This window comes from Dipodomys merriami, unplaced genomic scaffold (genome assembly GCF_024711535.1).
Source record: "Dipodomys merriami isolate MVZ:Mamm:240054 unplaced genomic scaffold, mDipMer1.0.p SCAF_316, whole genome shotgun sequence".
Classification (NCBI taxonomy): Eukaryota; Metazoa; Chordata; class Mammalia; order Rodentia; family Heteromyidae; genus Dipodomys; species Dipodomys merriami.
Genome location: NW_027204671.1, coordinates 877,132 through 903,483, shown reverse-complemented (window position 1 = coordinate 903,483; position 26,352 = coordinate 877,132). Strand labels below are relative to the sequence as shown.

The window sequence follows — 26,352 nt, the reverse complement described above, 5'->3', positions numbered from 1 at the left end:
GGTCTCCAATCGGTCTGCTGTGCCAGCTGCATTCGTGATGCTGCGGCTTTCCAGGATCACTTTTGTCTACTGAGAACAGAAATGACTGTAATAAAATTGTCATTTACTCCAAGGGCCTTTTCTTTGAGATAAAATCTTACTAGGTAGTTTAGACCAGGCTGGTTTTGAATTCAGGATCCTTCTGCCTCAGCCTGCAAGAGTTGAGATTATAGGCATGTGCTACCACACCAGACAAGAGCAGCAGCTGCTCCTTCTTCTCCTCCTTCTTTCATTTCCTCCTCCTTCTCCCCCTTCTCCTCCTCTTCTCCCTCCCCCCTCCTCTTTCTTCTTCCCTAGACTAGGGTTTGAACTCAGGGCCTCATATTTGCTATTGGCTTGCTTACTTGGCTGATGTTCTACCCCTTGAGCTACCTCTCCAGCCCTGCTTTTTGCTGGTTATTGTGGAACTGGAGTTTCATGGACTTTTCTTCCCTGAGCTGGCCTCAACTTGTCACCCTCTACATCTCAGCCTCCTGAGTAGCTAGCTAGGATGGTGGATGTGAGGCGCTGGTGCCTGGTTAATACTATGGATCAGTGAGTTTTCAAAGACTTCATAGCAAATGCTTATACATTATTGCGACACCCTTTAATCTAAATGTCTAAAGTCTGAGAACCTTCCAAATCTAAAGCTTTTTTGAGTTACACTACGACATCAACATGAGGAAGTTCCACCTGGTGCTTGTAGCTCAGATCTACACTCTTTGCTGATGGGAGGATCTGAGATCTGAGGATCACCGTTTGAAGTCAGCCTGGGTAGAAGAGTCCTGGAGACTCTTTTTTCTAATTAACCACAAAAAAGCTGAAAGTGGAGCTGTGGCTCAAGTGGTAGAGTGCTAGTCTTGAATAAAACAAAACAACCTCAGAGACAACACCCAGGCCCTGAGTTCAAGCTCCAGGACTGGCATGCTCCTGTGCATGTGTGTGCACACACATGTGCACACACACACACACACACGAGCATGCATATGTGCACATACACACATAGGGGAAGTCCCGACCCTAGGGGTCACAGTTGAACAAATCACATAAAGTGCCCTTTGTACCACGTATACAAGGTTTTTTAGACATGCTTTTAGACATGCTTCCAGCCCCATGGCACCTCATTACAGATTCTACCACCCGAGGTATTCTGGGTAAGGGATGTGGAGCCTCCTCCTCAGCTCCTCCCGCTCCGGTTCTTCCTGGCGTGAATGTGGGAGCTATCCGTGCACACCCCGGGAAATCTCACGCTGCCTGACGCACGCACACTTCTCTGTGCCCCTGTTCACGCTCTTCAGTCTTCCTTCATTTCTGACATTTCCCTTCAGCTCAGCTTGTGACCCGAGAACAGAGCGGGGCAGATTCTTCAGCTGCAGTTTGTGGAAAATGTCTTGATTCAAGGTGGCTTCTGGGAGGAGAGGTCTCCTGGATAATTGAGCCGTATTTCTGCTGTCTTCCAGCCCCCGCTTGTGCTGAGAAGCCTGGCCACAGCCTCTCGCTGCTCCAGGAAACCCTGTCTTTCCTCCTGCTGTGTTGGAGATTTTTCTCTTTGACTTTGGACTTAAGCTATTTTCCCACAAAGAGTCCAAGTGCAATTTCAGTTCTGTTTGTCCCGCCTAGAGTGTTAGGGTGTTCGGAATCTGCTGCTGCTTTTGGAGTATTTTTCTGCTAGTGCTTTGCAACCATTCCTCCATCTCCTTTCTCTTTCTTCCTCTCATACTCAAGGCTGATGCCTTCCAGTCCTTCTTTCCACTGCCATGTCCCTCCTGCGGTGTGTTCCTTCTGTGTCCCTCTGCAGACTTAGCCTATTTCTCCTGAGACCCTTTACTGCACCAGTTTTCTCTTCAATCATCCCGAATCTGCAGATGTGTATTCCCTAACAGGCAGTGATGTTATCGCAAAGCAACATCGATTCGGCCAAGGTCAAATCAGTTGAGGGCCCCAGAGTTTCACAGAGAGCCAGTGGTTAGGCTCCAATCGTCTCCCATTCTCTCTCCCCCAGGGACTGTGTGGGTGGGGCCCGTGCCTGAGGGGGCCATGTCCACGGCTGCAATGGGAGATTCTCTCTGGGACTCCTCCATTCACGGAACCTCAAGATGCAGGTCGGTACAGCACACCAGTAGTCCCGGCAACCAGGAGCCAGGTGGAAAACTCTTCCCTGTTCCAGGACAGCCCATCAGAGGTGTGTGGACTGTTGCAAAACACCCAGCTAGGAGGATGTAGAAGCCCAGATTGGAACTCCAATGTGGGGTGGCTGGGCTCAGAAAGCCACTTTTTCCTCTTTTCTGAATAGGAGTTCTCTCCAGGACGGGGGCTAGGCCACACTGCTCAGCTCCCCGGTCTGCGATGGGGCCGAGGGGCCGTCCTCCGGGGATGTGGGGTGGGGTCTGTGGGGTACGAGAGCAATGGAGGCCTGCCAGCCACAAGAGAGATGTGGAACACAGTGCAGGACTGGTGGGAGGGGGCGGAGACCTCCCAGCTCCTCCATGCCTCGGGGGTGACAGGCTCACAGAGGCCTGAGCCCTGCCCTGGTCTCCTGGGTTTTTTTTTTGGGTCCGGTCGTGGGGCCTGAACTCTGGGCCTGGGCGCTGTCCCTCAGCTCTTCAGATCAAGGCTAGCGCTCTACCACTTGAGCCACAGCGCCACTTCCGGCTTTTTTCTTTTTTGCTTATGTGGTGCTGAGGAATCGAACCCAGGGCCTCAGGCATGCAAGGCGAGCACTCTGCCACTGAGCCACCTTCCCAACCCGTGTCTCCTGTTTTTGCAGGTTGGTGCCTTCCAGGCCAGCCTACTCTGTGTACAGGTATGTGTGTGTGTGTGTGTGTGTGTGTGTGTGTGTGAGTGCCTGTGTTCACACACGTGTGCATGTGTGTGTCCCTGACTGTGTGTGGCTGCAGCGTGTGTGCATGTGTGGCGGGGGAGAGGAGGGTACACCCCAACTGCAGACGGCATAATTGCAATCATCACCACTGTCTGCACCTTCTGTGGAGGAGCAGGGATTAATTGCATCAGAAATTGCTTCATTAGCACCTAACAAAAGGCATCATTATATTTTCAATTAGTGCCTTTTATCTGAGGCCTTCCACATGCCGCCCAGAGTCTGCTTTCTGCTCACAAGGTGCAGAGTTTCAGCCTCACCATCAGGGGCTTGGGGCAGGTTGGCTCATGAAGCCAAGGGGTGGGCAGGAGCTAAGTCCTAGCCTGCAGCTCCCTGGCTCCACCTCCCACTGGATGTCTGAGCCGGCTGCACACAGGCTTCTCACTGGGGTTGCACAGGAAAGAGTGAGCAATGAGCCATGCCACCTGACTTGGAGTCTGTAGCATCTGTGGGGGGGCCCTCGATGGTGGGGGGGCTCACAGCTAGAGAGGCGTTTAGACACGGGTTCTCTGCATGAGACCGCTCACACCCTCCTTCCCAGTGGGCGCATACTGTTCTCCTGGCCTGCTTTCCTGCTTCTCATCTGACCCAACCCACCTTCACTTGAATTCAGGACAGAAGACCAGACTGGGGGTTTCCCAAGGTGGAATCCTCGGCACTTGTGTTGCAAGCTGTTCCCTGGAGAAGGGTTCCTTGGTGAGACAGGTTTGGGAACACTTGTAGATGATTTCCCATTGGAGTCTCACAGAACTTGCAGTCACGGTGGGTCCAGGATAGAACCCATGCCACAGCCCCGGTCCCACTCTGTCAACCTTCCCAGCCTGACACCCACATGTGCAGCCAGGCCTCTTGCTCTGTGCTCTGGCCACACGTGGTGGCAGCGACTGCCACGTGGGCCTGGAATCCCCCCTCCCTCCCATTGCTGCGGGCACGGACACTTATGTTCTCCATGCTGAGGCTCCCCAGGCTGCCCTTCAGCGAGCCCCCTCCCCTCCCCCTCCCAGGCCACGAGGACAATGCAGGTGCAGAGACTCCAGGCAGGGCAGGGGTGGACAGGCCCTGCTGGCTCCTGACACACACGGACGGCGGGGTCTCACAGCACACACACTGCTAGGCCGGCCCTGGATGGGCCGCAAAGCAGAGTGCTGAGGAGCGGGGGACACCAGCTGTCCCTCCTGTCCACCCGCAGACGCAGCGCGGGGCGCACACAAGCGATGCTGAGACTGTGAAGATGGAGGCACGGCGAGGCAGACTGAGCCCGGGGCCTGTGCCCACCGTGACAGCGCTGTGTCGGGAAGGGCGAGGCCAGGCTGCTGACAGCGTGGCCCTCAGTGCCCAGCGGGGAGCCGCCCCCAGGACCCTCGGTGTCCGGGCGCAGGTCTTACCCTGTGTCCGGAGTGCGGGGCCGCGGTCTGGGCCACCAGCAGCCGCACCAGGGCGTCCCACTGCTTGGCTGTCTGGCGGTCCCGTGCCGTCACCGTGAATGCCACCTGTTCCGACGGGATCTGCAGCTCGCGGGTGGCGAAGACCGTCCCGTCCGTCCCCACCTTGAAGTCCAGGCTGTTGGTCTCATATTGGGTGCCCTTGGTCCCCAAACAGCTGCTGAACTCAACTGTAAGAGGAGAGGAGAGGGACAGTCAGGATGACCAGAGAGGCCAAAGGCAACCCCACGATGCACAGCATTCTGTTTCCCCAGGAGCACGGGGCTGTGGCCTCAAGGAGGCCCCAGCGTGGGAGGGAGGGCGCTCACTCTGCCACGAGGGGCTGGGTGAGAGGCACAGAAGAGGTGAAGGAGCAGGACGTGTGTCCATTCTCCAACCCGCTGCCTCCTCCTCCTGCCTGGGCCTGTGTCCCCCCACGGCCACGGCTGCCTCAGCGGGGCCCGGACAGTGAGTGGCAGCTCCACTGGAAACATCCCACTTTCTCCCTCCTGCCACACGCACGCCGCACTGCCCTGAGGGTCTGACCACAGAGGCCACGGGTGTCCGGGGGTGAGAAAGCTGGCAGGGGCCTGTCCTCTGAGGGTGGACACGCTGTGAGCGTCCCTCACCCTTTCCAGTTCTGATTACTCAGCGAGGCCACGCCTGCCAAGGGTGGAGGCAGGACAGCAGAACCTTGGGGCCACGGCAGACCCTCGGGACCACGGCAGACCCGCGGGGCCACGGCAGACCCTCAGGGTCATGGCAGACCTGTGGAGCCAAGGTAGACCCGGGGGGGCCACAGCAGACCCACGGGGCCACAGCAGACCCACCGGGCCACAGCAGACCCACGGGGCCACGGCAGACCCTCAGGGCCACGGCAGACCCTCAGGACCACAGCAGACCCTCGAGGCCACGGCAGACCCTCGAGGCCACGGCAGACCCTTGAGGCCACGGCAGACCCACAGAGCCACGGCAGACCCACAGAGCCACGGCAGACCCGCGGGGCCACAGCAGACCTGCGGGACCACGGCAGATCCGCAGGGCCACATGCTTCCCTGTGAGTCGCAGTCGAGGCAGTGGAGACACACTGTGAGTGCCCCGCACACTTCCCTGTTTCTCAAACATGAATTAAGCAGCCAGGTTGCCAGCCCTCTCCCCCCCCCTCCTCCTCCCCCCTCCCCGTTCCCACACGCAGTTCTTTAAACTTCAAGGCGGGATGAGCCAGCGCACCGGTGCCACACTCCTGCACTCTTGTGTGTGTGTGCTTTTGCAAGTGTTGCGAACGCCTGGCAAGTTCTGAAGCACAAACAGCCAGTGTCACATCCGGCTGTAAAAGCCGTGGGTAGAGGACTGAGTGTGCACGAAATGTGGGATGTGAAGCAATCGCAGGGTGGGATGGGTGTTTTAAGTGACCGTCGTCATCTGCATGGTTTAATTACTAGTCTAGGTGTGAGGAAAAGATTCTCTGTTTATCATTTGATAAAGCATCTTTCCCTCGTGTTCACCTTTATAGTTGCTTGGTCTGAAATAATAAAGACTGTGCTCCTTCATAGCGAAGACTTCCCTTTAGCATCTCCCCGGCCACCAGCTCCTCCCACCTGTGGGTTTAACAGAAAATAGAAAAGTGATTGCTTATGTTTTTACGTTTTGTGCTGGTCTTGGGGCTTGAACTTGGGACCTAGGTGTTATCTCTGAGCTTTTTTTTTGTTGTTGTTGTTGTTTGAGGCTAGTGCTCTACTGCTTGAGCCACAGCTCCACTTCTGACTTTTTGGTAGCTAATTGGAGAAAACAGTCTCATAGATTTTTCTGCCTTGGGATGGCTTTGAACCATGATTCTCTGCTAGGATTGCAGGTGTGAGCCACTGGGCCACTGGCTATAAAAATGCTTTTTTTTTTTTTTTTGATATGGAGGAATCTTTAAGTTTTTTGTCGGTCATGGGGCTTGAACTCTGGGCCTGGGCATTGTCCCTGAGCTCTTCAGCTCAAGGCTAGCACTCTACAATTTGAGCCACAGTGCCACATCAGGTTTTCTGTGGTTAACTGGAGATAAGAATCTCATGGACTTTCCTGCCTGGGTTGGCTTGGAACCGAGATCCGCTAGGTTTTTTTTTTTTTTTAAACTGTATTTTTTTGGTCTTTTCTCTTTTGGTACTGGGGATCGAACCCAGGATGTTGCATTTGCTAGGCAAGTGCTTTGCCACTGAGCTACATCCCAGCAACTTCTTGAGGAGCTTGGATGACGGGCATGAGCCACCGGCACCCAGCCTAACAGTTTTTTTAAATGAGATGAAATTAGGCATTCCTGCTCTGTCTGGCCCAGAAAAGCAGCCAGTACAGGGACCCCAGAGCTGTGTGGCAGTGGTGTTTGTGGTGGACAAGGGCAGCTGTGGTCAGGGTCCAGAGCTGGCCCCTCCTCAGAGGACTGAATAAGGACTTTATTTTTTTTTTAAGTGAAAGGGAAATTCCAAACTGCTTTTATTTATTTTGGTGCTGGTACTGAAGCTTGATCCAGGGCCTTGCACTCTTACTTGACTTTCACTCTACCACTTGGTCTTTTGCTGGTTAACTGGAGATAACAGTCTCACAGAGTTTTCTGCCTAGGCTGGCTTCAAACCTTGAACCGCAGATTTCAGCCTCCTAAGTAGCTAGGATTACAGGCCTGAGTGAGGGATGCCTAGCTTTAAGCTTTTTTGTAGTATTCCTCCCCCCAGTGGTAAACAACTTAAAGTCAGCTAACAAACTGAGTGGATCCATCATTCTTGACATCCAATTGCCACTGAGAAAGACAGAAATGACAGCTCCATGATTGCAGAGAGATTAGTACAAAATATACAAATAAGCCCCCGTGTCCTCTAAGAGTAAATTAATAAGACCAGTGGACTCGGGAGGCAGCAGGAGGGGCAGTGTCCCTGATCAAGTGACGATGTGACAGTATTTTATAAGGCAAGCACGGAGATTACGTGACAGCGTTGGCAAGTGTTGTCACTGCTTGGAGAAGAATCTGTGGCCTCTAAGCTATCTGCACCAGAGGAGAGGAGCCGCTCCTCCAGGAGCAAGAGTCCTGATCACATAGCCCATGTGTGCCCTCCAGAGGGACCGCACCTGACCAGGACGAGCAGGGATTCTCCCAATAAGGCCTGGGACACACACAGACATGGCCAACACTAGAAAGCTCCAGGCTTAGAACAGGAGGCCTCACAGCACCAACTTCTACTGAGCCCTGTGGGCCAGGCACTTGACCCACATTCACAGAGACCTCTAGACCAGCCATGGACCCACATTCACAGAGACCCCTAGACCAGCCGTGGACCCACATTCACAGGGACCCCTAGACCAGCCGTGGACCCACATTCACAGAGACCCCTAGACCAGCCATGGACCCACATTCACAGAGACCCCTAGACCAGCCATGGACCCACATTCACAGAGACCCCTAGACCAGCCGTGGACCCACATTCACAGAGACCCCTAGACCAGCTGTGGACCCACGTTCACAGAGACCCCTAGACCAGCCATGGACCCACGTTCACAGGGACCCCTAGACCAGCCACTAGACCCACATTCACAGAGACCCCTAGACCAGCCATGGACCCGCATTCACAGGGACTTCTATACCAGTGGTGGACCCGCGTTCATGGAGTTTGGGGTTTGGAAGTGGCCCAGAGGACAGGCCCACTCCGTGATGGCAGCAGGAAGTCAGGGCCTGTGGCTCCTCTGACCAGTGCCCACCGGTGCTGCCTGCTGAAGGAGGCAGGGTTCATGGTGTGCCTGTGAGGGACGGCTGCTCGGCCCAGAGGGCAGCTGCTCCGGGCTCACCGCTGCCGGGCCTTGTCCCCAGGGACGAGCAACACTGGGACCCAGCGGCGAGAGGCCAGGCTGTGGCTCGCTCCTGCTTCACTTCCTTTTTTTCTTTCTCTTCTTTTCCCTTCCTTTCTTCCTTCCCTTCCTCCCTGTCTCTCTTCTTTCCTCCCTCCCTCCCTTCCTTTTCCTTCCTCCCTCTTTTCTTTCCTTTTCCTTATCTCCCCTTCTTGTCCCCCCCTTCTTTCCTTCCTTTCGGTGGTATTGTGGTTTGGTAACTTTTTTCTAAGATCACCCTGGGTCTCCCCTCCCCCACACCGGGGTGCAGTACTGGTGCAGTGCTGGTGCAGGGCGCAGCAATGGTGCAGGGGTGCAGGGGTGGTGCAGGAGTGCAGCAATGGTGCAGGGGTGCTGCAGGGATGCAGGGGTGCAGCAGCGGTCCAGTGGTGCAGGGTGCAGCAGTTTCTGCTGCAGAGGCACTGCACGGGAAGGGAGGAAGCATCTCATTAGCAGGCTGCTGGGCTGAGCCCTTTGTCCTCTTCCTCTTTAATTGCTGGCACATGCAGCGGGCTCAGGTGTGGGAACGGGGTGATGGCTGCTCCCTTACCCACAGTGGCAGCCTGACATTTAGGGGGGCATCAGGCTGCATCCCCCCAAGACCGGCAAGCTGGGGAATTCTGCTGTGGCTGCAAAACATCTCTCCTTATTATTTTTCTTGTTAGGTGAGTTGAGAAAGATCACAGGAGCCCGAGGTAGGCTTGTAGCTGGAGCCATGCAGCGGCACAGACAAGTTTCCTGTCTGCTGCTGCTCTGCCTCCTCCCCCTACCGTCCTCTTCCTCCGCTCTCTTCCCCCACTCCTCCAACACGTGCCCATGGCCCGGGCCTCCCACAGTCCAGGGACAGAGCTGGGAGCCCAGTGTGGAAGAAAACTACAGGAAAAGGCTGGCGCAGGAACAAATCAGGGCAGCCAGGCAGCCAGGCAGATGGGATGAGAGCAGAGGACAGAGGGGAGCCGGCGCCCGCCCCTCCTCCGTGATGCCCAGGGCAGAGGGGAGCCCACATCCCCCCATGATGCTCGGGGCAGAGGGGAGCCCACATCCCCCACCATGATGCCCGGGGCAGAGGGGAGCCCACATCCCCCCCATGATGCTCGGGGCAGGGGGGAGCCCACATCCCCCCATGATGCTCAGGGCAGAGGGGAGCCCGCGCCACCCCTCCTCCGTGATGCCTGGGCAGCTGACTGCCAGGTGTGGCCAGGGTGGTGCAAAGGCCCAGGACAGAGCCAGCAAGGCCAGGTGGCCATGTGCAGGGGGAGGGTGCGGCGAGCAGTGGGGCCAGGTGTGCTGGGGGTTCTGTGTATGTGGATCCTGGGTGTGTGGACAGGGGCCACTGCCCACTGTAGAATCCACCAGACACAAACTACAGACCCGTCCTGAACCACTGAGCAGCCGGGCAGCCGGTGAGTGCACAGCTACGCAAAGGTCCCCCCACCCTGCTGCTGCTCCCTGGGCTCCACCTCTCCCCCCTCTCCACCCCTGCTGCCCCTCCTGCCTGCACTGCTCCCTCCTCAGACGGAGCTGGGTCCACTCCAGACAGGGCCCAAGCTCCCCAAGGGAAACGGGGTGTAGGGAGGAGACGGCAACCAGCAAACGCCAGGACACCTTAACAATCAGAGCCCCTGATGACCCTGACATCAAAGCAACAGGGCCAAAGAGGACGTGGGGCCTGGAGATGTTGGCGGGTTTTGTTACTGTGGGGTTGAGGCTGGCTTGTCTGAGATGGGCTGCTCCTCTCCTCCCCCTCCGCCCCCGCCCTCCGATGCTGGGCAGGTGTCCCTACAGCTGCAGGCACCCAGACCCCGGCCGGCTCTCCTCCACCCTTTCCTTCCATGTGCATTTTAAACAGGCACCGGCACGGCGTCCGCTTCTCCTGACAATGAGGCGCTGCAGTCTGCTGTGGGACTGGGAAGTGGCCGGGCCATGGGAAGGGCTCGCCAGGTCCTTCACGGATGGCTGAAGCCAGGTTGCCACTGGCCAGGGGCGCCGGGACCTCGGGGCGGGCGGCCCGTTGCATTTTGTGGCGCTTCCTGCCGCTCAGCAGAGATTCCTGAGGTGTTCATATGTTGGTGAAATTAGAAAGCCAGTTTCCAGCCAAGCGCTGGTTGGTCTGCTGAGCCGCGAGCAGCTGGGGGCTGTGTGGGGGACGGAGGGGCGGGCAGCCCTGGGCAGACGCTCCGTGACTTTGGACTCATGGCTGGGTTTGTAAGAGCTCACAGTCTTTTTGCCACTCAGGTGTCTGGATGCAAGGCTACGTCCACCCCGTCCAGCAGGATGGGAGAGAGCCAGCTCGGAGGATTGGTGGGTGAGGGCAGACGATATCAGACCCTCTGTGCCCGCCATGTCCCTCCCCGCACTCCTTACCCTGTTTTCCTTTGTCGGTTGTGGGGTGTGCACTCAGGGCCTGGGCGCTGTCCCCGAGCATCTCTGTGTTCAGGACGAGTGCTCTACCACTTGAGCCACAGCGCTACTTCAACCTCACTCTTCTTGACCCTTCCGGCCCACCAAGATTTCCTGCTGAGCACCGCTCTCTTCAGAGGCTCCCGCCTCAAACCCACAGCCCGCATCCAGCTTCCCGTTGCAGCCTCTGGTTTCAGGGATGTGTCCACGGAGCAGGCAGCTCCAGGCAGAAACCATAGCTGCTCTCAAGTGGAAACACGAGGCGTGGCTTGCCGGGTACCTCCCTAGCCCCAGGAGCCTCATCAGAGCCTGGCACGGGACCAGAGCCTGGCACGGGACCACAGCCTGGGACAGGACCAGAGCCTGGCACAGGACCACACTGCGCCAGAGCCTGACACAGGACCACTGCGCCAGAGCCTGGTATGGGACCAGAGCTTGGCATAGGACCATGCTGCACCAGAGCCTGGCATGGGGCCAGAGCCTGGCATGGGCCACACTGCACCAGAGCCTGGCACAGGACCAGAGCCTGGCATGGGCCACACTGCACCAGAGCCTGGCACAGGACCAGAGCCTGGCAAGGGACCACACTACACCAGAGCCTGGCACAGGACCAAAGCCTGGCACAGGACCATGCTACACCAGAGCCTCGCATGGGACCAAAGCCTGGCACAGAACCAGAGCCTGGCATGGGACTACACCGCACCAGAGCCTGGCACGGGACCACCGCACAAGAGCCTGGCACGGGACCAGAGCCTGGCATGAGACCATGCTACACCAGAGCCTGGCACAGGATCACGCTGCACCAGAGTCTGGCATGGGACCTCACAGCACCAGAGCCTGGCACAGGACCAGAGACTAGCACGAGATCATGCACCAGAGCCTGACACAGGACCAGAGACTAGCATGGGACCATGCTGCACCAGAGCCTGGCATGGAACCAGAGCCTGGCATGGACCTTGCAGCACCAGAGCCTGGCACAGGACCAAAGCCTGGCACGGGCCCATGCTGCACCAGAGCCGGGCACGGGACCAGAGCCGGGCACGGGACCAGAGCCGGGCACGGGACCTGCGCCCGGGCTGCAGAAGTGGAGGATGAGATCGTCCTCCAAGGCCTGCCCCCTGCCATGGCCGTCTTCCACAGGGCTTTCAGCAGCCAGGAGCTCTGAGCAAACACTGCACAGGCAGGGTGGTGACAAAGACGTTGGTGCTGAAGGCTGGGACTCAAACACAAGAAACGGGACCGGGCAGGCTATTTTTGGAGCTGCCAGGCACTCTCTGGTGAGTGCCTTGCACCCCGGGACTGAGCTAATTAAATCCTTTGCAATGAAGGCCCAGGTAGAACAGTGGCTCTGTCCTGTTCCCGGAGGCACCTCGAGGTTCAGGGGTAGTGTGAAGCAGCCCCGGGTCCTCCCCGAGGTGAGCGGAGGGCTGCTCCTGCTCGGCCTGGCCTCCCCGCTCGGGCCTCTCCTGAGCAGGCCACAGTGTCTCTGTCCCCTCACAGCCCTCACAGAGCTGCTGGACCTTTCCCAGGGAGGGTGAGCTGAGGCCCCTCGGCCGTCCCGGCGGTGAGGGGCTGCGCGTGCCACGGTGGGGCGGGGTCGCAGCCTGTGGGGCCTAGCCAGGGCCGGCCTGCAGGCAGGTGCACTAACAGTGCTCCCGTTGGAGGAGGCCGCCCTTCTGCACAGGCCCGAGGCTGCCGGCAGCCCTGACTGACTCATCTGCAGCTTCAGTTTACTGGAGCCGAATCCAAACACGAGCCTGAACTTTACCAGCAACTCTGTCAACACTCCCGGGTGGCTGCCAAGCATTCTCCTAAGGTAAACAGAGGCTCAGCAGTCCAAACACAACGTTTGCCCGTCTCCACACACCGGCCTGCCCACGCAGCCCCCCCGGGACCTCAGCGGCCAAGGGGAGCCGTGTGTCACTGCCACCTTCCCAGGGGTGTCTCGTGTGGCAACGCTGGCTCCAGCTGACCGTGTCTCCTGCCCACACAGACCCTCGGTGGCACCGGGAGACTCCACCACACCGTGGTGTGCTTTCTACCGCCAATGAGACGACAGGTTCGAGACAACCATGGGGCAGGTCCGGCTGTAGAGGTAGCATGTGTGGATGTGTCTGCCCTTCCCTCTGAGCTCTGTGCCCGGGGATTCCTCTCCGCACAGGCCCCCGGCTATGCGGCCTAGCGTCTCTGCTCCCGCCCCAGCCCGCAGGGAGCTACAGGCTTCCCTTGTCTCCATCCTTGTGCAGAAAGAGCCCTGGCACACGCTGGCAAGCACATGTCTTTTCTCTGAAGGAGGCCAGTCCAGAGCATGCGCTGTCAGATCTCCATGGCCAGGGAAGGAGCACGCCCGCCCAGGCCCGGGAGAGTCTGTCTCCGGCGTGGTGGCGTCTCTAAGCGCCACTTTGGTGACTGAATTTGGAGTGGATGAACGATGGCTAATGAGATCAGCCAGGAGGAGATGGTCCTTGACCCAAGCCCCACGGTCCTCAAAGCCCCTCCAGAGAAACAGGGTGCTAGCTGCCAGCGGCCCCCGTGGAGGGAGCCGTGTGCACGGCACGCTATGCAGATGAAGCGCTTCTCCCAGGGTAATTATCCCTGGACAATTTCCACATGAGATCTTGATAAAGAATTGTTTTTCTAGGCTAGCAGTGAAGAACCCAGCCAAACACATGAAAATTATATGACATTTTACTCCAGGGTGTAAATTAAAACTGGCAGAAAGGTCAATGGATCAGGAACGACTTCCCCCCAGTGATTCAGACGCGGAGCAGTGGCGTCCTCGCTCCATCCATCCTCTGCGGCCTCTTCCTGCCTGGCCTACCTTGCACAAACTCCATTTGTTCTTTGGGAACTCCCAGTTCCTGCTGAGTATCTATCAGAGGGCAGGGGAAAAGACTCTGGGCTTTTTATTAGGAAGATGTCATCATGGCTGCTTCAGCAGTAGAGACTCAGAGGACCACAGGTTCAAGGCCAACCCAGGCAAATATTAAGACCCCATCTCAACAAACAAGTCAGGTGTTGTGGTGGTATAAGCTTGCAATACAAGTTATGAGGAAAGTACAGGATGATCCTTGACAAAACCTCTTTAAAAAAAAATTAAAGGCACATATGGACTGGGGGTATAGCTTAGGTAGTTGAGAGCACCTGCCTACCACGCACAAGGTCCTGAGTTCAATCCCCAGTATCACCACAATAGATAAATAAAAGGTTCTTAGAGAAAGACAGGCTTTGGACTAGATTCTCCTCCGTCTACCTCCTCTGGCTGCTAAAAAGAGGAAGATGTGAAGGAGTGTTCATTCAGTCCACCTCAGCCTTCATCTCGCTGGGCATCAAGAACACTGTCTGCTCCCACTGTGAGCTTTACCTACAGGACAAGGCCAGAGTGTAGTAGGTTGCCTTAGAAAAGAACAGGGGTGGGAGGAAGATAGAAGAGTACCAGGCTGCATGCCCTGGGGAGCTTGTTAAACCTCTCTGAGCACCATGTCTGACCTAATACAACACTCCAAAACTACCTGGCACAAGCCTGTAGTGACAGAGTCCAATTCTCTGCCTCACTGCTGTGAGGGAGACTGGGCTGATGCCACAGGGAACCCAACCTCTGCTTGGAAAGCGTCTGTGACGCCTGATCCCAGGAGAGCACCCCAGCACCCCATCTGACATGCAGAGGCTGCTTGAAGGTGAACTGGAAAGGGAGGAAGCAAGCTTGCCCACAAATCATCCAATTACACTGGGCAGAAGAGCAACCAAGCAGGACCAAGACAGAAGAAAGCGAGGCAGCTCCCCAGCAGACATCACTAATCAATCACTGCTCTGCTCCCAGCTGAGCTGAGACCAGGGCTGAGAGAACCCCTAGGACCAGAACCAGGGCACAGAGCCGGCACTGGCCGCAGCTGCTCGTCCTGAAGAGCCCCTTTCAAGGCCACATGTCCACTCAACACCCAGTCAGTCCAGGTGGACGGCTCCCCTCTGGAGGAAGTCCCTTGCAAACCCCAGACCACAGGGCCTCTCCCCTGCTCCTCCTCTTCGGTTGCAAAGTGTTCAGGAGAACCGAGATGCGAGCACCTTGTTAGCAGCAGGCGCCGTGGCTGGACCCCACAAGGACACACAAAGCCAAATCTTATCGCCTTGTTTTGCTTTTCACTGAGGCAAGAGGCTTTCTGCTCACCAATCCTTATCTCAGCAGTCTTGGCTACAGAGCGCGTCTTCATTTAAGAGACAATTACCGGAGAAACAGAAGCTCCCGGAATTATCCGTTCTTCATAAGGAAGGAACAAAAGGAAGCCACAGAGCGATCCCCGGGCCCTTCTCATGAGACACTGTCAACACGAAGCGCAGCTCGAAGCTCCAGAAAACACTGGGGAGGCCTCCTCACTTCTCTGAGCTCCGCCAGCCTTTGTTTTCTGGGGGAGGCTGGAACAGGGCCTTGCAGGTGAGTGCAGACTGAAGACGGCCGCGTTTGTTTCACACTCATAACTTGAGAGGCTTTGGTGATTTAAAGCAGCAATTATATAGAAAAGTGAGATAAAGACTCGAGGAGAAATGATCTGTTTGGGTTGGCAGAAAAGCAGCAAATGAAGGTTAATGTCATTAGTGAAATCTTTCTGGATATTCCTCCAAACTGCTGCTAATGCTTTCACACACGCTGTGCTCCTCTGGGGCACCACAACTTGGGGCTTGGGTGGCCAGGAGTAGGTGAACCTCAAACACTGGGCAGAGGGGGTCTGTGAACACATGCAGGCACCAGCTGTGGGTGGCCTCTGTCTTTTTCTCCCCTGTACAACTCATGAACAAAAATTGCCAAGATAGGAAAAGAAAAATAAAACACCTCCATAAGCAAAGAACCAAGGAGGGTCTGCTTGGAAGCACCAGGCTCACGGTTACACAGCTGCCTTCAGATACAAGGGCATTGCTCGCTCTTCCCATCAGGACATCCAGGGTCTTTTCCGGTGCGTCGCGGGCTTGCTGAGTGCATTTGCTCATTTGGCGGGAGAAGCAGGAGGCAGCCCGGAGAGAGAGAGAGACCTTTGCTCAAACCGGACATCAGGACTGGTAGAGCTCAGACAAGCAAGAGACTTAGGTCTGTCTTCAGACTAATAAAGCAAATAATGCAATCTGAGAGAGCCAGTGCTACCTCTAGAAGCTGGAGCAGGCAACAGCATCCCAGGCGGCTGGACGGACGCCACGTCCCGGGACGCAGAGGTGGCGTCCTGACCCCAGGCTCCAGCTCCAAGAGCACCTGCTTCAGCTGAGCAGATCACCGGGCCTTGCCTCCCCCTGCCTGTCAGGTCTAGACAAACGCTGACACCCTAACGAGGTGTGTGAGCTCACCCCAACTCGGACCTCAGCTGGGGCCTGCCTGTATGCCAGGCAGAGTCCACGCTGCCTGGCTGTGCCTCGCAAGGTGGCCAGGCCATGGAAGGCCCTTCCACAAACAAGGCACAGCCTGGGATTTGGGAGATGACACCTGGGCACCGCCCCACATGGGGGTGGAGCAAGAGGGGGTACTTAGGACCAGGTGTGTCCAGACACTAAGTCTCGCCTGAGTCACTTTTGTCCACACCTGGAGGAAGCAAGTTTCTGTGACGCTTGCCCCGCCACGGCAGGCCCCAGCGACCCCAGGAGGCAGAGGATGCACCGGACATCGACAGGCGCTTCCTCCCACGGGAGCATGCACGCAGGGGCTCAGTCCCTGGGGGACTTCCCAGCTGGTCCTGACCCGCCTATCCTGTACCGTTGTCTTTACTGGGACCAGCCTTTCAGTTTCGGTGTGGACACGTGTGGGCTGCTGTGTGGTCTATGGCGACTCACAGCCTTGCTGGAGAGACTGAGGCTTGGAGGGAGGCAGCTGGACAGAGCGGGCAGCCCTGGCCTCGGGGCCAGCTCGACTCTCTGTCCGTCCTCAGAGGAGCTTTGGGGATAGGCAGCCACAGTTCAAAAGCATCTCTCTTTTTTTTCTTCATGTTTTGTACATCTGCTCAGATATAGGCGGGATTATGCTCTTCTGAAATGTCAGGATGAGAAATCAGGGCCAGAGCTGGCCACTCGAGACGCGGTTCTGGCACCCGCCCTGCTTCAGCCGGCTTTCTGCCTCTTCTGCCGTAATTGCTACGTCTCAAGCACCAGAGCCAGGAAAGCTTCTACAGTGTCTCCTTCACTCCCAGCACTGAGAAATGATTTCTTGACCACCAGCAGGAGTTCTGGGATCCCCCGCAGCTCGGGCCTGTATCTGGACTATGGCAGGCCGGATGTGGCCAGCAGCCAGCGACAGTGTCTCTTTTGCTTTAGGCCCGTCCAGCCTGGGTGCTGCCACCTCTGCCAGGCCAGCTCCCTCGTCTGGAGCAGGCTGCCTACCCGAGCTCCTTTCATCCCATTTCCTGCCTCCCATCTGCCCAGGCGGCCTTCACAGACCTCCTGCTGCCTCCCGGACCCCTAGGCGGAACACCTCCTGTGCCACCTATCCCACAGTCCAGGGGCCCTACGGACCTCCCTGATGCTGGGGTCAGGTCTAGCATCAGAATGCAGCTGACGTGGCCCCTGGGCCACCACCCGGCTTCCCTGCTTCCCAACCCTCTTCCCCACACAGAGGGCCTCCTGTGCCCTGCCATGTCTGGGTCTCCAGCTTCAGTACCAGGCCTTGTCTGGCAGCTGCAGCCCATCCTTCTGTGCGCCCTTCACCCCGGCCCCATGGGGCTCCTAGTGGCTCATCTTAGTGCGCCCGCCCTCAGCAGCACCTCTCCGGCGCCTTCTCCTGGCCGGCTCCACCCTGCAGGGGTGCGCTCCTTTCCTCATCCCCACCACGCTGTCTTTCAGTGCCGTGCTCGGGGGCTGGTGCTGCAGGCTGTCTGGGGGAGGGAGGTGGAGTAAAGGCACCCAAAGATGTCCATGTTCTAGCTCAGAATCTGTGACCATGTCACCTTGCACGGCCAACGGGATTTGCAGTTGGAATTAATAGGGACCCTGGACAGGATCACCCTCTATTATCCTGGACTCAGTATCTTTATGGGTCCTGAAAGAGGGGGTCGCAGGTTAGAGGCAGAGAGAGAGAGAGCAGACTCTGCAGGCGACTGGCTCCCAAGGTAGAGGGGGCAGAGCACGGGGGCGGGAGGGGGGGCGGGGGAAGGCAGGAATGACCCCGCCTGGCATCTGCGGAGAAGAGCTGGCCCTGCCCCTGGCCCTGGGGGCTTCTGACCCTGGGGACTCTGAGGTTCTAGGTTAAATTAATGTTGCTTAAGCCACAAGATTTTGGGTGACTTGTCACAGACCTCCCCCCCCCCAAGGATAAGTGAAGCAGCATTCTTTTTTTTTTTTTTTTTTTTTTTTTTTGGTCGGTCGTGGGGCTTGAACTCTGGGCCTGGGCACTGTCCCTCAGCTCTTCAGCTCAAGGCGAGCGCTCTACCACATGAGCTACAGCGCCACTTCCGGTTTTCTGGTGGTTTATTTGAGATAGGAGTCTCACGGTCTCTCCTGCCCGGGCTGGCTTTGAACCGCGATCCTCAGATCTCAGCCTCCTGAGTAGCTAGGATTACAGACGTGAGCCACCAGCGCCCGGCTTGAAGCAGCATTCTCTAGGTCACCACCGCCACCTAAACACTCAGAAGAGTGCTGAGCATGCCAGGTACTTGGTATGAGTGTGCTGAGCGAATGGCTGAGCTGTTGGTTATAAACAGAGACCTGGTGGCTCCCTCCTGCGTACTTTCCCCCCTCCTCACGCCCTCCTCCCTTCACAGGGAGGTTGCCGGACAGAGTCTCTTCTGGCCCGTCTGCATCGCTTTACCACAGACTTTGGTGTGGAGGTTGGAGCAGGGCAGAGCGGAGGCCTGGAGGCCGGGCGGAGGGAGCCCCCGAAGAGCTCCGCCCTGGGCTCCGGTTTATACCGGAACGTGGGCTGCTAGCCCCAGAGCCCACTGCGGCTACTTCACCACCTGCCAGGCTTAGTGAGGTAGCATAGCTCATCCAAGGACACAGATGGCAGCAGAGGAACTCCTGGCTCCTGCTTTCCTTTTCTGGAAAGTTCTATTATGCTGACCTGGGAGAGGAAGCCTGGTATGACAGGCCCACAGGCCCACCCGACTACGCTGCTCTTTGCTCCTTCCCTTGGTTTGGTTTGTATCCACGCATGGCAGAGCTGCATGGCCTGTCCCTCCCGGCACAGCGACCGTGGGACTGGCCACTCCTGGACAGCAAGAAACAGCTCGCTGAGCCATTGTCTCCAAGTTTCCGACTCCACTCACTAAAATACACAGATGGTCCTTCCTGGTCCTGCTAATGGAAAAAATTCTCACACGGCTACAAAAACAGACACAATCATCTGTTTCCCAACATTCTGAGAAAAGTCTACAGAGGTGTAAGGTGCTGTACAAATGAGAATAATCAGCTTGTGCCATCTGGGGGGGGCAGGAGGGACCCTGCCTCCTGTTCCAGTTGCTATTTTGAGCGTTGTGAGCGCCTGTCAGCACCGCACGTGAACACCAGCCTTAGGAGCCAGGCAGCGGCCCCCCCTCATGCTCCGGCCCCCCTGCGGTCAGTGCAGTATGAGGCCCCTGGCCAGCCACCGCTGACCAGGCACGTTCCCACCTCCCAGCCCTGGGTGCTGTGGGCACGTTCACCTGCCCGGGCCTTCGCTCACGCCCAAGCTCTGAATCCCAGCCTGATCCGCACAAGGCTGACCAGTGGCTGCCCACTCAGGCCCGCGAATCTGCCTTTGTTCTGTAACCCCTGATCTCTGTTGTACTGTGCTACTTGGATCACGTACGACAGCACCAAATCGCCAGGCCCTGGCACACTGGGCTGTGTCCTGGAGGAGACCACCAGGACAGCCAGGGAGGGGACTGTGTGCACACAACAGACGGAGGAGGGCAGAGGGGCCGCAGGTACGCGTGAAAATCACGAAGGAAAGGTCAGGGCTGCTGTCCGGGAAGGTGGCGTCAGGCACCTCCTTCTGGTCCTGTTTTAGGGTCCCTGCGGGGAGCAGTTGGTGCCCCACGCCACCCCCACAGGTAAGGCTGCCTGGAAACGCAGTCATCTCAGCTCTTCCCTCCAACAGGCTTTTGTTTAGAGACTTTCCCATCTGTTTTTTAGAGAAAACAAATGGTGGGAAGTTGCCAGAGCTGGAGGTTCTAGAGAACAGGAGGGGCCCACAGTGGGAGTCTGGGGTGGACAGGGGTGGATCCCTGGGGACACGTGCAACCATTCGGTCCATTGGAGGAGCGTGCCTTAGTGGCCAGAGTGGACCGGAGCCTCTCGGTGGGCCCCAAAGGGCCCAGGGAGGCTGACCACTCCACCCCATCCCACTGCGCCCCAGCCCCCCGGTGCCACGCCCCCTTCCCGGTGACTGACTGACCCCCTCCCCACACCCTACTGTGTTTCTGACCCTCGCCTGCAGCTGGTACAGCCTCCCGAGGTGGGCAAACCCCATCCTGCTCACCGCAGTGTGTGGCACCAGAACCAAACGTCAGGGGCAGCCAAGAGTGGCCTAGACGCTCCGAAGGGCGGATTCTCTGAGGAAATGCAACACTATGTCCACTGCTGCCCATGAGAAGCAAGGAGGGAAGCCAGCAGCGCATCCCCGACCGCTTGTCCTTCCTGGAGGACCAGCCCACAGGGAGCACACCCGCCCTGCACCAGCACAGCCTCCACACGCGAGCCTGTGTGTGCACAGTGCAGTTCACCCCCGGGGCACTGACTTCCCCACAGAGCCATCCTGCCCACTGCAACTGGCACTTCGCCGAGTGCACACCAGGGAGGGTCCTCGATGCGGCCCTGCTGGGTGGGCGCCCCGACCGCCTAGGCCAGCGCCCTAGCTTCCTCTTCTGCAGCTAAGGAAACGGCGCTTTGGGGAGGAGAGCTCCTTCTGCCCTTCTGCGAGTTCCTTAGCCTGACTGGAGTCCCGTGCCCTCCCGCTGGGCCCTGAGCGGCTGGGAACAAACCGGCTCTCAGCTTGTGTGTTTACTTTCCTTTACCATCTTCCTTTCCTCTCCTCAGCTCTCCTCTTGTTTCCCTTCCTCTCTTCCTCCCTCTCTGTCAGTACCAGGACAGGGCCTGGATGTTGTCTCCTAGGTTTGTGTGAGTGTGTGTGTGTGTGTGTGCGCGCGCGCTAAGGGCTGGTGCTCTACCACTGGAACCACACCTCTCTTTCTGGCTTTTTGGTGGCTCATTGGAGATAAGAGTCTCAGTAAACTTTCCTGCCTGGTCTAGCTTAGAACAAAGATTCTTAGATTTCAGGCTCCTGAGTAGCTAGGACTGCAGGCGAGAGCCACCGGCGCCGCCTCCTCCCCTAAGGCAAACAGTGTCCCAGTGGACAAGGTTCCAAGGGCACAGAGTGGACGAGGGAGTGGACGAGGCGACCGCGTTGCCTCCATGCCCGGGAGTCTGGGAGGAGGTGTGCTCCTCTGTGGGTTTCGGGTGACGTTCTCCTTAGCAGGACTAGGGGTCCTTTATGGCCCAGGGAGCAGAGGACGTACCCCAAGGACCAAATATCCAGGCCCAGGACCAGCTGTTCGCAGGGGTTGTGCAGTGTCCCCGGCCCGGCTCAGAGCACAGGCTCTGGTCTCAACAGCAAATTCTGGCCTTTGAGATCTTGATCCCTACCATGCGCTCTGTGAGGCTGCTCTCCAGCCTCTCCTGGGACCCTGGATGGGGTGGACCTCACAGTGTAGAGGGTGTGTGTGTGTGTGTGTGCACGCACACATACGTGGGTCATGCACGTGCGTGTCTGTAGATGGGCACACAGCCAATGTGAATGTCAGCACCAACAGCCACTAGCTTCCATGCCAGCCGGATCATCGCTGCTCACACAGGCGCGCCCGCTCTCCTGAGGCTCGAGTGAGTCACTGCTCCCAGCACCGGGAGTCCCCAAAGGCCACGCGGCCAGCGCGGTCCATGGACCTGAGACGTGGTCACCTCTGCCACAACTGCCCTGGGCCTGGGAAGCCAGCCTTTACTTGGGCCAGTATGTACATCAGTCCTCCCTCCCAGCATTTCTGTCTGTCCTCCCTCCCACTGATTCCGTCTGTCCTTCCTCCCTGGAATCCGCCTTGCTGCCTGTGAAACTCTTCCTCCTAGCCCACGCCTTCTGTGAATCCTATTGGCAGCATGGGGCATGGTGGGTCTCCCCACTGGAGAGATCATGGCTGTTTTTGGGCTGAGAGAAGCGGGGCGGGGGTGTTTCTGGACCCCTCTGGGTCCCCCTGGGCCATCCAGGCCCCTCTGATTCCCAGTCCAAGGCAGCTTGCCGGCTATACACATGCTGCTCAGGGTGCTGGCCGCACCAGAGAGCGGAAGCAGATGAGAGAGAGCGGGATCAGAGGAGGAGGGCAGGCATGGTCACCCCTTCATCCCCATCTTCCCAGGTTTAGGGTGCTGGGAGCACCAGTGTAGTGGGGGGGGGACAGATGCTCCCTGCCCAGAGGGCAAAGCAGGAATGTCAATCCCCAGATCCGAACCCAGGCAGCTCAGCCCTCACCCGGGAGAAATCGTGGCACCTTCCAGGAAGGCAGCCACGTGGAGTTCACCGGAGGCGCCCGAGGCTCACACACCTGGAATCCTCCCCAGCTGGGCGTCTGATCCGGCCGCCAGTGATGTGATGTTTCCCTGTTGACACAGTGCGTGCAGAGAGGGCCTTCCGCTGTTCTCAGACACCCGCCTGGGATCTGGCTCGGAGCCTGTCATGGAGCAAGCAGCCTGCGGGCCTCCCCGGACGTGCATCCGGCGCCCCAGTGCCAGGGGAAGCAGTGGGGAGTCTGCCTCAAACACTCAGCTCCATCTGGGCTCACGAGGTGCAGAGCCAGCCCACACCAGCGGGCCTGATACCGAGGGTCCCTTTGAAGTGTGTGTGTGTGTGTGTGTGCTTGTTTGCGTGCATGTGCGCACAGCCTTTGCTTGTCTGAACAGCCGCTGGTCTGTGCTCCAGGATGGGGAGGAGCTCTGCTGGACTCTCCTCCCAACAAGTACTGGTAACTCGCTGCACCGCGGGCTCGGGCCCGGCGTGGCCAGCTTACTGTGTCCCTAAATCAAAACTCAAACGGCAGCTTCATTGCCGTGTGGGGTAGAGAGGGCCCCTAGGGCAGCCTCATGGCCATCTCCCTGGCCAGCTGGCAGGGACCTGGCTCACTCCATAGCCTTTCTTACCACGCCTGGCCCAAGGCCTGGAGGCCTTCGGGGGCCGCGACCTTCTGGTCGATGTGGGCCGAGGATCCCTGAGGTCTGGGAGTGGGGTGAGGAGGGAGGGGAGCGACAGGGTGGGGATATAGCTAAGATCAAGGGGACAGGAGGGCCCCAAGTCCTGCACTGTGTTGGCTCAGAGCCAGATCAGAGATGGCTCTTTCTGTTTGTTATCTCTAGAACTCAAGCAGCAGCTTCTGGTGCTCTTCCTGTGGGGCTCACTTGGCAGCACACTACGCCCGGGCATCTCGTGGGCGGAGACGGGGAGTGACTGGACAGCCCGCAGGGCCCAGGATGGCCGTCCACGAGGGGCTGGCTAACCGGCCCGGCGCTGCAGGCCAGTCAGTGCAAACCAGAGCCCCGGCATTGGCGAGTTTCATGTTTTAAAAGGTCCGGATTGTCAGCTTGTTTTGAACATTCAGACGACTGTCACAATGGGTCTCTGCACAGCTGTTGGGAGGCACCGGAGCCTCCTCGCTGCCTGGCATGGCCGGCCTAGCTGCCGAGCTGAGCAAAGCAGGTCCCTAACGCACATCCCAGCTTCGGCGTAGGGACGGCTGGAGGCATGCTGCTGGCCTGGCCTGGCTCGAGGGAGAATAGGGACCGGGTTTGCTGCCCTCCACGGCCTGGGCCTGGTCGGCAGCGGCGGCAGCGGCCCCCCCCTTTGTCTGCCATGCCCCCCCTCCCCTGCCCATTCACCTTTCCATTTTATTGCAAAGCTTAATTGGGAGTTCTGAAAGGTCACAATTAATATTGTCAAATGAAAACTACAAGGTGAAGTTGCTCTGGGTAAATATTGTTAAAATCTAATACGACTGAGATGAAATTGAAATGGAGAAGGTGGTGGAGGGAGGAGGGGCTGGACAGATGGGGTTGATGTGAACCCACACAGTCCCGGCCCTGGACCAGAGGGGCCGTCTCCAGAGAAAGACTAGTCCTCACAGGTGTCTGCACACGGCTGGGGGTCATTCTCCATGTTGACCCCTCTCTTATTCACTGGGGTGGGCACCAGGCCCACATTGAAGGCATCTAGTGACCCCTGGCTACTCTGTACGCCCCTGGCCTGCCCTCTTGGAAGCTCACCCACGGGGCCATGTCATTCCCGGCCACTGCTCCACTCCAGAGACTGTCCTTGCTATGGTGCACAGTGTAATGAGAAAGGCTGAAGGCCAAATGCCTTCACAGCCACAGGTGCTTCTGGTAGGAGCCCATGCGGCACACAGCCTGCCCGGCCAGCATACCAGGCTCCATTTGCTTTGTAGGAGGGAGGACAGACAGAGATCAAGAACGCTAGGCTTCCGTCAAATAGAGCAGCAGACGCATTGAAACATCCTTCTGAGTACTTTGGAAAAGCCGCGTGATAACTAGCCACACACCCCCGCCTTTCCTCGTGATTAGGTTCACAGAGTACCTTGAGTGCCTCAGTTCAGTTACAAACAGAGGTTTTGTGACTGGAAGACACATACACAGACCAAGTTTTAAAAGTGGGCACACAAGTCCAATCTGACATGTCAGATTCTAGATGGTTCTGAATCGAAGTCCTGCGCTTGGTCCTCAGAGCAAGGGGGAGTGGTGTGGCCGCAGCCACGGCCTGGTCACCGTCTCCGGGACTCACGCTCATGGGGGCCCTGGGAGGGAGGGGCAGCTTGGTGCCCCGAGGGAGATGGCCTCTCAGTGACTCAGCTTCAGGAAAGTGGAGGTCATGGGGCCTCGTGAGCCACCTGCGACCCTGCCCTTCCCCCACTTCCCCCACGGTGGGGGCCGGGACTGTGCTGGGAGAGGCCTCCCTTCCCCCACGCCCCCCCCAGCCTCCCAGAGGACAGCTGGGCACGGTGGGGGCCGGGACTGTGCTGGGAGAGGCCTCCCTTCCCCCACGCCCCCCCCAGCCTCCCAGAGGACAGCTGGGCACGGTGGGGGCCGGGACTGTGCTGGGAGAGGCCTCCCGCGCCCAGCTGTCCGCACCGCCTGCACAAACTGCTAATTACGCCAAGCAGGTAGGGGCTCTGCCTCCACGTCGCCGTCTGGAGGCCTGGCTTCAAGGCATTAAGATTCTGCTCTCAGAAACGTGGCTGTTTTGATCTTTCTATGCAGCCCAGCAGTGAAAACGCTACGCACATTTTCTGCACCTATCCAAAGAAATTTATCTTTCACACCCTACTTCATGCCATATGTTGGGAGCGGAAGGAGCGAAGGATTTGGCTGTCAGTCTCTGAAGGCTCGACAGGCCTTACTCCAGCTCTCCGCGCCGCCTGGGGTCTGAAACTGTGACATTTCACTCGGCTTATGCCAGCACGTCTCGCTGAGCATCGCCGGCAGGGCGGGAGGGGCGGTGCCGAGGGGACGCACTGGCACCGCGGGCACGGTGGCTGCAGCGGGCAGCGGCAGTCCTCCCAGGGTGCCGGGACTGAACAGCTCAGGTGACCACAAGCTGGGTCCTGCAGGCCCATGGCTCCTACCTTTTTTTTTCTCAGATCTGGGCCCCTCCAGATGCTCGAGCCTTTCTCAAAATAAAGCCATTATTTTGGGGTCCGGGGGTCCTCCAGGAGCACAGGGTCTCTGAAAACACCTCACTCTCAGCTGGAAACCCCGACTCACCTCTAGCTAGTGAGACGTCACGACTCCTGTCCTCACCTCCCTTGGTGAGGGCCGCCTTTCCCTGTCACCTGCAGCTCACGAAGGGTGGATGTGACCTCTGCTCTGTGCCTGACAGACATGCAGCACAGGGTGTGTGTGTGTGTGTGTGTGTGTGTGTGTGTGTGTTGGGCTTGAACTCAGGACCTCATGTGCAGGGCAGGCTGCTCAGAAGTATCAGGAGGGGCTGCCCTTCCTGCCCACTCCCAGGCCGCCCAGGCATCCGTGTAGGGTATGAAGCATGGTAGCAGTCTGTGAAATGCCTGGGTAGAAGAAGAAACTGCCAGATGGCACAGAGCAGGGACAAGCCCCCTCCAGAGATCATGTCGACCTCTGAGCAGTCGCTTAGGTAGGTACTGACCAGATTTACTAGTGACCAGACAGTCTGGTGATGGGTAAACTTAGATCCCAAAGTAGCCATTCAAATGACTCAGCTACTCAGGAGATAGAGATCAGGAGGACTGCAGTTGGAAACCAGCCTGGGCAAAAAATTAGCAAGACCCCATCTTCGTCAATAAGTTGGGCACCGTGACACACGCCTATAATCTCACCTTAATGGGAGGCAAAGGCAGGAGGATCGTGGCCCAGGCTGGTGAAGGCAAAAAGAGGGAAGAAGAGGACCAGGGCTTGGCCCAAGTGGGAAGTAGGAGGTCCTGAGTCCAAACCCAGTTTTGCAAACAAACCAACCTCACACTCCAAGAAGCATTTTCCCTAGACCTCTTCCTGGGCTGGTGGCCCTCATGGATCATTTTTATTGGATAAAGGAGACAAAAATGTCTCCTTTCATAAACACGCCAATACTATTTGCTCAAAGGCTTTCAGGAAAATGGACTGACTTTTGACCCAATCTACACAGGCATTTTTTGAGATCCTTTCTACTATTTGCAAAAGCTGCTCACTGCCGCTGGAAAGCAGAGCGTTAAAATAGAATCCACATCAATTTTCCTGATCAATTGCTGCAGAAATGTGCGTACGGGGTTCACGTTAACC

General features: G+C 57.7%; 1 protein-coding gene across 3 annotated transcripts in view; it reads right to left on the bottom strand.

Moving 5' to 3' along the window:
* Window positions 1–26,352, bottom strand: part of LOC138841331 (cadherin-4) — a 412,784-nt gene that overhangs the window by 117,660 nt on the left and 268,772 nt on the right. For all 3 annotated transcript variants that reach the window (XM_070042018.1, XM_070042019.1, XM_070042020.1), the window contains one exon: window positions 4,282–4,508. In XM_070042018.1, the coding sequence (XP_069898119.1) occupies window positions 4,282–4,508 (227 nt within the window). The remainder of the gene's footprint in view (window positions 1–4,281; window positions 4,509–26,352) is intronic.